At 45.4% G+C, this 11,308-nt stretch overlaps 1 protein-coding gene across 2 annotated transcripts in view; it reads right to left on the bottom strand.

The window, feature by feature from the left end:
- Positions 1-10,045, bottom strand: part of kcnq5b (potassium voltage-gated channel, KQT-like subfamily, member 5b) — a 261,167-nt gene extending 251,122 nt beyond the window's left edge. For both annotated transcript variants that reach the window (XM_063200354.1, XM_063200361.1), the window contains exon 1: positions 9,227-10,045. In XM_063200354.1, coding sequence (XP_063056424.1) covers positions 9,227-9,588 — 362 coding nt within the window. In that variant the 5' untranslated portion in view covers positions 9,589-10,045. The remainder of the gene's footprint in view (positions 1-9,226) is intronic.
- Positions 10,046-11,308: the final 1,263 nt, after the last annotated feature.

Here is an 11,308-nt window from a genome sequence, read left to right as displayed (position 1 = left end):
AATATCATGTTGGGGTTAGTTACGGCATTTGAAAGGAGAAAATAAATGATCAATAATACAATTTGATTATTGCTTTAGCGTGCGTGTGTGCAATGATAGGACCAGGGAGTGATAGTGGAGATATATGTGGGGTGTATTTGGATTTTAAGAGTCAAAGAAAATAAAAACCACTTTTAGGGTGCGTGCAGTCCCAACCTGGAATGATTTATTGGATATCTGGGGTGTACCTACAGTGTTAGTAAAAAAAATAATAAAAATAATTAAATTTGATTAGTGTACATGGTGGGTAGTCCTGGTCCCTGGCATGATATCTGTATATGAAGAGTTCAGATGCAAAACCCCCTAAGTGCCATTTCAGAAAACAATCTTAATTCATTTTTATTTAATACAAAGCTGTCAAAATTGCACTTTTTTTTTATTTATTTATGTAACATAACTATTTATATGTATTATCAAGTACATGAATGTAAACCAAACCAACAACGGGGTTCTCTAAAAATATAGAAGTGCAGGTCTTCAGAAATGGAGTTAGGGGTTTTTGCATCTGAACTCTTCATATCTGGTGTGGGTTAGCGAGAGGGGGGCAGGTAGAGAGGTAGGAAGCAAGTGGGGACAGGGAGACAGGAAAGGGCCGGCAAAGGACCCAGGTTGGGATAGAACCCGGGTCGCCGGTGTAGCAGTGCAGTGCCCTACCACTTAAGTCACGGCAGGGACTGTAGTGGACTTTTCTTAGTGGAAAACATCAGCCTGGTAAATCAGCTCCACCCGCTGGGCGCGTCATTTTTCAGCTGCGAGTGGGTCTGGCCTCGGATCTGAGAACGTTTTGAACACTGTGCCCTGAGTCTGGCAAAACCGATTACAACGCAGAGATTTGTTTTGAATCAACGCGGGCGGGGTTTTGAGGGAGTGACGACGAAGCTTGCGACACCGTCGGGAAAGCACATCAAGGGCAAAGATCGCCGATTGGTCAGAGCGCCGGCACGGTTTGAAAAAACAACAGGTTGTTCTCATCAGCAATGGTCCGAGGTATCGTTCATCGGGGCCAGACTAAATTACTCCGGTCTCACATTTAGGCTGGTTTATCAGGCTAGGAAAACATAGGAGCGAAATTTGATAACTGTTTGATTACAGTGTGCCTTTGTGTCTCCCGTCACCTGGCTGGACAACTGGGAATATCTGGTGGGGGCTAATCACTCTATTGGACATTCTATTGCCCCATAATGAACGAACGCTGTTCCACCAGTGGAACACTTGTATGTAATAGACATTGAAAAGTAAACTACCATAGTCCTACAACACTATGAGATAACACAGGGCCGTTATGAACTACGACTTGGTCATGGCCATTCTGGTAGCAGCAAATGTACAATGCAGTGTCTTAACAGGCTGAAAGGAGCAAACGTTCATCACTGTTTAGCATACCTTGGCGTTTGCCATCCCTGAGGTGCGTTTCTCGAAAGCGTAGTTGTTAGCCAGTTAGCAACTTGGGTAGTTGCCAATGGCAAATTGCATTGCAAACAACAAAGTAGCTCACATGGTTAGCAACTATGGTTTTGAGAAATGCACCCCTGGCTTGCTATCTGGGGAGATCTGGTGGAGCGTAGAAGTACAGTAGATGCGGTTGTGTTAAGGGACACTTTAGAGTCTGTGTTGTAATTCGACACAACAGCTTTTCCTGACAGGCGGTCCCTCTGGGGCCATCAGCCAAACTCAAGTGTGTGAGTGTGGCGCGTGTGTCCAGGCTCTGTCTGTCTGTCTGTCTGTCTGTCTGCAATCTACACGTTTGCCTGTCTGTCTGTCTGTCTGTCTGTATAACTGTCCGTCTATCTATTCCTTCATAGCCACACAAACCTATACCCACCAATACCCACAACTAGTCACACACACACACACACACTCTCTCTCTCACACACACACACACACACACACACACACACACACACACACACACACACACACACACACACACACACACACACACACACACACACACACACACACTCAGACGCACACAGACATACTATTCCTCCGACAGGACAAGACAGACTGGGGTATGAATAGCAAGTGTGTTCAGAGAGGTAACATAGAGAGTGTGTGTATGAAAGCGAGAGCGAGAGTGAGCAAAAGAAGAGTGAGGGAAGGGAGGAACTAAGGAGATGGAAAGAGAGATGTTGTTTTCGTTGTTTATTAATTTTTTTGCATTTGCAAGCCAGGGCCTGATTGGCTACATGAAGGCATGTATTGGTTGGCCCGACATACTTGTCATTCCAATAGACCAAGATGAGCTGAATTGCATTTAAACTGAGAGAGAGAGGGGGCTGGGGGCGGGGTGGAGAAATGACAGAGTCAGTTAGTAAACGGAAACAAATTAAATACATTGAAAGTTAGAGGAGAGGTGGGAGGGGGCACAGCGAAAACTAGTGACAGAGACGTTAGTCAGCTACTTGAATGAAAGACATGAGAAATGAGAGAGAGATTGAAAGAGATTGAGAGTGTGAGAGAGAGGGAGAGAGAGAGGTTATAGTGGTGAGGGGGGAGGGGTCTCTCTCTCTCTCTCTCTCTCTCTCTCTCTCTCTCTCTCTCTCTCTCTCTCTCTCTCTCTCTTTCTCTCTCTTTCTCTCTCTCTCTCTCTCTCTCTCTCTCTCTCTCTCTCTCTCTCTCTCTCTCTCTCTCTCTCTCTCTCTCTCTCTGGGGTCTCTCTCCTGTTACACACAGTAGCTCACTTCAGACTTCTACACTTTGGCGCCCAACTCAAAAAAAAAAACTCACAGGAAGTTGAGTTACAAGGAAATAAGCAAACACACGTTCTCTCATAACAGGCCCTCAAGCCACAGTGGCAACATTCAAGTCACATGGTTTGCCACTTCCACATCCCTGAAATGAAGATTTGTGCTTCTTTCTTTCTTTCTTTCTTTCTTTCTTTCTTTCTTTCTTTCTTTCTTTCTTTCTTTCTTTCTTTCTTTCTTTTCTGACTTCCTTGCACTTCCTTTTGCACTGTTTACAGGTTCACAGAAATTCTTACTGAAACCTTACACTAAAATGCATGCAAGTTACAGTGTAATAGCTGTGAGTAGAGTAGAGTAGAGTAGACTAACTTTATTGATCCCCAGGGGGAAATTAAGGTGTCAAGTAGCTTACATAAATACACATAATGCCCACAGGGACATGATGTTGCTATTATGCTAGACATCAAAACACATTCCCAGAATGACGAATTTGAATGAAGAGTTCATGATTTTTTCTTTACTTCCTCAGAAAAAAAGATGTTTTTTTCCTTGCCAGGGTATGTGAGCTTACTGAAATGAAACCTTACGTAATATTGCAGCAGAGCCACAGCAGCAACATCTCAAAGCGGTTGGCGGCAACCATGCCAACGAGGCTTAATTACAGTGCGTCTTCTGTTACTATAAAATGCGCGTCAAAACAATCCCAATCTTACATGTACCATTTGAATGCATGACATGTTTTTAAAAAAAATATATTATTATCCTTGATTTAGCCAGGATTGTCCCAGTGAGACTAAGCGTCTCTTCTGCCAGGGAGTCCTGATCAAAATGGCACCCTTCACATAGTTCCAGACGTAGACACTTTACACATAATAATGAAAAGATATATATTTTTAAAAACCATTTACACATATTAAAGGGAAAAAAATGTGTACTAGCGTCACTGGACTGTGCTGTGCTTTGCTGTTTTTTCAGGCTATACTAAGCAGTTACATCTGAGAGCTTATTAAGATCATAATGTGACTTTTTAATGCAGTCTGCCACTTAAGCTCTTCTAACCGTACATGACAGCGTGGGCTTTTCAAAAAGGCTGACTTTACTGCCTTCCTTCACCCTGCATTTGTGGACGTCTTTGCACATGGCGTGTAGTATTCGAGACCATGTGAAACCGGACTAATTCTGACTGACAGCGAGTCGCAACAAGCAATAAAAGACAAGCTGTTTTCTACGATGCTCACTTGTTTATCACAGCCTACAAGAACACGAGGTTGTGAGCTACATTAATGTACTCCTTCTTGAGGCACAATTACATTAATGAGTGGGTGAACAGTTTGGACTTCCAAGTCCCCAACACATAGTCCTACAGTTACAGTCACAGTTACAGTAACGGCTACTGAGTAGCCTATCCATTACATGACATTACCAGAGACGATTTAGGTAGGAGGAGACCTGTCAGTCAGAGAGAGTAGAGAGAGAGAGAGGTTCCATTGGCCCATTGTTTCCGGGTTCTACTTTTGCAAGGGGGAAGGGGGGGGAAATCCCCCTTTAGGCAGACCTAAGGACTGTTCTCTGCGCATGCTCAGTTGTGAAAAGCCGTTGCTCTCCTGCCGTTATGGAAATACTGCGCCTGCGCTCTGTCAAAAAAAAAAAACGTGAGAAAAGTGGCTTAAAAAGCTTTATTTTTTGACACAACCAAGTATTGATATACGTATATTGATCAGTTTTTCACGGTGGTTTCAACCATATGGTTTTCACAACCGCTGGTTTCCCTCCCGTCCTATACTCTTCCCATTGACTCTCAGATCTGGTCTCACTAATCGCGAAATAGCACCCCGAAGGCGTCAACAACAAGATGGCGGCCTAGTGACGTCACTTATACAGGATGAACTTTGCCATTACTTCATGTCACACTTAGCTGACACTTTCATCCAAGTGACTTATATTTATTTTAGTACAGGGTATTGGTTACAGCCCCTGCAGCAGTGTGGGTGTAGTGCCTTGCTCAAGGGCACCTCAGCCATGGAGTGTGATAGTGGAGTGGAATGGTGGGACTTGAACCTCCAACACTCTGATCTAAGGCCACAGCTACCCCCTGTGTAATTGAAAGAAAAGAGTAAGCATGGATTTGACACAAGCATAAAACGCCTTAACTAGGCCTACTACATTACACTTAGCTGATGCTTGTATCCAAAGTGACTTACACTTATTTAGGTTCAGGGTATTGGTAACAGGCCCTGGAGCAATGTGGGGTTAGGTGCCTTGCTCAAGGGCACTTCAACCATGGATAAAGGTGTTGGCAAGGGTGGAATTTGAACCTGCAACCTTCCGATCTAAAGGCCAGCGCTCTAACCACTGAGCCATGGCTACCCTCACAACTGTGGGAACTGATGTTTGTGCTTTGCTGGTAGCCCTTGTGGTACTACAGAACAGTGGGCCTACTTGTGTGAATCAGAATGAGCATTAATGTGAGGGTTTTTTTGTTTTGTAGTGTGTGTGTGGGGGGGGGGATGCAGCAGCACATCAAATGTCATAAGAAATAAGACAACATACTGTTCCTTTCCAATCATGACAGTAAAATGTGTCTGATTATACAATCTAACTTCCCACCTTGACTAATTTCTCTGCAGATGAACAGAGAACTCTTGACTGCTATACGCACTACCCTTTCAAGGAACTGCTGTGCAAGCATTACCAGCTCCCCAATGTAGTATGAGTATGAAAGACCTGCTCTCGTATGGCCCCTGAATGATCATTTTCGTGACAATTTTTAACAAGGCATTACCATGAAGTCATTACAGGGCTTCTCTCTGCCATGTTGCCGTGCTCGTGTGTATGTGTGTGTGTGTGTGTGTGTGCGTGTGCGTGTGCGTGTGCGTGTTATGTGTGTATGTGCGTGTGCGTGTGCTTGTGTTATGTGTGTGTGTGTGCGTGTGTGTGTGCCATGCCGTTGTGTGTGTGTGTGTGTGAGTGCGTGCGTACGTGCGTACGTGTGTGCGCATGTGCGTGCGTGCGTGTGTGTCAGCAGGTTTTAGTGCGCACTGCACATGCTGGTATCCTGAATCCTCAGAGTAACCATATGGAAAGTCAAGATGTCATAAAAAAAGGAGCACAAATCACATCTATCACCATGTGCTGCGCTGGCATAGTAAGTCAGCGACAGTTGGTGACATGTTTGCATCTGCTTCGCACATGACATAAAAATAGCCTAGCGCTGCAATCTAACATTCAAGGAAGGTCACACAGTATGTAAAACACACAACACATGTATTCTGTTACGTAACTGCAACATACAAAAGAATACACTTTATAGTACTGACAGTCTAATGGAGTAGAAAATGTTTGATGTGTTTTATAAGTGAATGTGTGTTGCACAGTCTGTGTGCAGATGTGTGCAATATGTTTGATTTGTGTAATGTGTGTTTTTTTTGCAGATGATGTTAGACACCTGGATTTCCTTCAACATCAACAATGTTTATGCATTACTCTACTATTACTTAGGGCTGTAACGATATTGTATTGAGCCGAGAAATCGTGATACACAGAGTCACGATACTGTATCGTGATACAAGGACGCAGTATCGTGATACGCCCTTTCAAAGTTTTATTACCCATTAGTCCAGAAAACAACCTTACGATGATTTGATGTGATAGTGTTTCCAAACTTCAGTGGAGATACATTTCAGAAATCGTGGGGTGTATCGAACCGTAGGTCAAAAATCGTGATACGAACCGAATCGTGAGTTGAGTGTATCGTTACAGCCCTACTAATACTGTAGGCCTACTGTAATTACTATACTATATTCTACTATAGGGAGGACATGCAGGGCATTTGCCCCGGGGCCCGGGGGCCTCCTGTATTGGTGTTGGGGGCCTTATCGTGAACATGGCAGGATGCATGCATGGTTTGCCCTGGGGGCCTGTGTGCAATTGTTCCGGCACTGTATTCTACAGTACAAATAGGCATATATAAGTAGTAATATTATAGAGTTTATATGTGCATCAGACTGCACTCCGGTTGATCTTCAAAACGCGGCGTGTGTCCATGGATGTAGACTGAAACATGAAAGGAGTAGTCTCTACAGCACAGAGCTAGCCTCGCGGTGGAAACCACAAAGCTAACAGCGTGACTTCAAAGAAGTCAGCTGATTTTACACAGAGAAAAGTGTGCTGTCTTTTTATGCTTAACATCCTCATATTTCAAAAAGTTCAGACTCCTGGGAGCAACACTCTGTGGACGCTCTCACACACACACACACACACGCACGCACGCACGCACAGAGAGAGAGAGAGAGAGAGACACACACACACACACACACACACACACACACACACACACACACACACATACACACACATCTTACAATAAGAGCGCAAGGTGGAGAAAAGCACTTTTTGTTTTTTATCGGCCCACTACGGTGTTTTGCTTCGTGTAGTGAGTGAGTGTGCTCTAATGTAGGTTACACAGAGATGATGCATGATATGCATATAGTGCGCTTACTGTGTGTTTGTGAATTGAATGCATCACTGGAGGGCCCAAGCAAAAAGCTCTAAGCAAATTCTTTATATGTGCAAATATTGACAAAAGAGATATCTGAAAGTGAGAAGAAAGTCTACCTAGGAAACTCACAACATTGTCATTGTGACACAGCACACAAGTATTCAGTGCACACTGTACACAACAAAATTGCATTCTATGCCCCACCCGTGCAAGGGGGCAGCCACCAATGGCACCCCAAGGGAGGGCACCCCAATGGTTAACTACTGCCCCCACCAACCTGGCGGGTCGAGAATCGAACCGGCAACCTTTGGGCTACAGGTCTGACGCCGAAACCACCCATGACTGCCCTGACTCTCTTATTCGGATTCAATCAGGCTGAAACTAACGGCCCATTCTGTAGCATTTCTGAGAAAGAGACAGTTTCCCAGAACAGATGAGAGCTCATTTAACCCCTTATTGCAGCCTTTCATCCTAATAACAGCCTTAACACGTGAACAACAGAAGACACCTGCGAGCACTTTCTAACGGCCCTCGGATATTTCACATCACCACAGTCAGCAACAACACACGGCCACCTGCCGACAGGTGATGTTAAGAACTCTGGTTTAGCGACATTCCACCACCCGCTACCCGTTACACCAACAGCTAAGGTCTTAGCGGACATGATCCTACCCCCGGGGGGGGGGGCATCAGAATTTACACTGACACCTGGAGACAGTGGCGGAACAATTGTATACATGGCCCCAGGGTATGGTAGCCTACTGATAGACTGGCCTGAGGACACAATGGGGCCCCTACCACCAAGGCTGGAGGGACCTGGCCTTGTATCTGGAGCAAATGCCAACACACACACACACCTACACACACACACACCTACACACACACACACACACACACACACACACACACACACACATTGTTCCAACCACTGCCTGGAGAGACCAAAGAAATGATTGCCATTTGGCGATGTGCTTAGCCTGCAGTCCAAAATGCTCTGCTTTAGGATACGCAGGTGTGAAGAGGATGATTGCCCTGTTTGTCATAGCGTGTGTGTGCGTTTCCGTACAGTATGCATGTGTGTGTGTGCGCGCACGCGCACATGTGTGTGTGTGAACGTACATGCGTGCACGTGTGTGTGTGTGTGTGTGTGTGTGCGTGCGCGCGCACGTGTGTGTGTGTGTGTGTGTGTGTGTGTGTGTGTGTGTGTGTGTGTGTGTGTGTGTGTGCACGCGTGTGTGTGTGTGCGTGTGTGCCGGCATGACTGCACCAGAGGTTGTAAGCAGCATGCCTGAGGGAGCTATTGTAAGCAAGATCAATCCAGTAGTACAGTAGTAATCCAGTAAGGAGTCCCAAACGCATCTCAAGACAACACAGCATCACAATAACCAACCACACACACTTGTGCTTCACCATAAAACATCTCTCTCTTTTTGCAACAAGGCACAGAGTCACAAGAGGCAAATTGCAGAGTGGAACAGAAACGAACCATGGAATCAACCGAGTTTATAACCAGATTAGACTGCCACACCACACCACACCACACTCATCATAACTTCGGGTGTCTCTCAATTAATTATGTACGAGGGAGTCGCGTTCGGCCGAGATGACTCAGTGTGGTGGTGTGGGCAACGGGGGCAGAGAGGTAGCCTACCATCAAACACCGAGATAACGAACACAGCAGGGTTGAGGAGGCACTTCAACATTCACTAAGTGCTGCCCATGTGGATTGCCGACACCCACACACAGACTTCAGAAGTCTTTTTATACCTGTTATTTTTATAGGCCTACGTTTCCAGTGTGATGAAAAAAAAGTCACACGCATACAAACACAGTACTGCACCAGCGCTAGGTGACTTTGGACAAGTGGCAGATAACACAACAAGAAGCTGGCTATTACCTCCGGTAACTCTACGCATCAACAGGTGGAGTGGACGGTCCAGCGCTAAAATTAGCAGAGGTAGCCATAATGGAAAGAATATATAAAAAAACATCGTGCACTTACACAAACGCGTGGTATACAAAAGCCCAAGCGCGGGGTCTCTCCAGAACGTTGTAGAGATAATTCTGCAGCCGCCGATAGCGCACGTTCCTCCTGCCGCTCTGCGCGCTGTACACCAGCGGCTTTCCCAGCAGGCTGAGACGGGCACCCTGTTTCCCCCGGTGGCTCTCCAAGCCGCTCGCACCTGCGCCAGCCGCGGCTGACAGCAAGCCGTCCCCAGATCTCGACTTGTGGTTCATAATCCTTCTGCCGGTGCCGGACTCCACATCCTTCAAGCTGTAGCCCTCGGTGGTGGAGTTCCCCCTGGGTGAAGTCTTCATCCAGAGCCCTGGGCCGCCTTCATCTCCGCTGTGGTTGCGGGGCATGGCATAACCATAACCGGTGCCGGCTGAAGAAAAGCTGAGAGTGCCTGGGTCATGCGTGTGTCACTAAAGCGCAACGGTCTGAAAAAACGGGGGAAAAAATGAATTCACCAAGAAAAATAATGACAGCTCTCGTTTTTCTCCCGCGTAACCCCAACACAGATGCATTAATAACACTATTTACGCAAGTGAATAGTCCACACGCTGTCGCGATGGCAAGACTGCGCGCGCTTCACTGTATTTCGTCACTGTATTCCACGCATCTATTTTTATTTCCTCTTAGTTTGTTGAAGATGTAGCCCACTGACATGTTTGTCCAGCGCAAAGTGTAAATAATCGCCCACTGATATGTTGAGGCAACAGCGTACTGTCCAACTTTGATCCAGAATATCACAGCACGCGATAAACGAAGACCGCTGGCTAGTCTTGGCAGAACCAACCAAGAACGCTCTCGCGCTCAGTCAGGTTGCAAAGCGCGCGCTCACAGGAAGTAAAAGCAGTCCAGCGGGCGATTTTTAGATTAACATGTTGATGGTCATCACAAATGTCTTCCCTTTTTTTCACTCTCAGCACTGACGTTTTCAATGCAGTGAATTAATTGACAGTTTTACGCATGATCCACAACAACATGGACATAATCATGTTGTTAAGTGGAATCACGTGGTGTGTGTACTTTGTGAAGTTCTATGTGTTGTAGAGCTCATGTAGGCTATTATGAGTGAGTAGTTAGTCTACTATCGACAGCCGAGAACGGCTGTAGATTTGGCAATTTTGTTCATGCCGCCATGGTGTACTCCTAGCCTATTTCTGTGCAGAAAAAACGCTTGATGTTATTGTAATTTGGTCGCTGGCGACGCGCCCAATCTTGCCCAATTAATTAATGGCGTTTTGTGAAGATGCAGGTTCAGTAGTATTTTTGTATTATTATATCGCCATTTATTTACTCCATGGACTTATAGCTTTGATCACCCCCGACTTCCTCTCCTTATGAACAGGGACATTGATGAAGCTGTGCACACTCTAATAATAGCCTACGGCCGAGTAACCCATAATGCGCGCCATTCCACCAGCAGAACGATGAATTAGTCACTGAACAACATTTATTGTCATAGTAGCCTACAACACCGCTATACCAGGGCCTACAACTGGCCTTTGGTAATACATCATGATTTGGTCATTGTCATTTTGGTAACAGCTCATTTATAATCAGGCCGTGCATTAGGCTACTGGGTTTCCCATAGGACTGTTACAAAAATGCAATTTTTTTTTAAATGCATATTTTCTTAGTATCCTACCTTGCAAGTTTCTTTCATTTTCGTCTCTTTCTTGGGTAGCCTGTAGGGCGCTTCGTTTCACTACGTGATAAGCAAATTGCCTGATTTGTTTAACCGTGTCATGACTGAATGACTCTCGAAGCACTAAGACTTTAAGTGTAGCCTAACTTCTGCTTTTGAAGTCTGCAAATGGCCTACATCTACGGTAACTTACATTTAGCACCTCTGGCACGCTCAAAATTCCAGGCTCGTACCCCACAATTGTTCCTCGTCATTTCTTCAGGCCTATTGCATTGAGCTTGTGGATGTGTGTAGATGAATTGTGCAAGATCTTCTTGGCTACAAAAGGAAATTACCTAATTATCCAAAAGTCTTTCCCGCCATCCACTGCTCTCTGTTCCATGACAGGGATATGGAAATTAAACTGTTTGAGTAAGAGACACCTTGTG

The sequence above is a fragment of the Engraulis encrasicolus genome, chromosome 1 (assembly GCF_034702125.1).
Source record: "Engraulis encrasicolus isolate BLACKSEA-1 chromosome 1, IST_EnEncr_1.0, whole genome shotgun sequence".
NCBI classification, from domain to species: Eukaryota; Metazoa; Chordata; class Actinopteri; order Clupeiformes; family Engraulidae; genus Engraulis; species Engraulis encrasicolus.
This window is presented reverse-complemented; position numbering and strand designations above follow the sequence as displayed.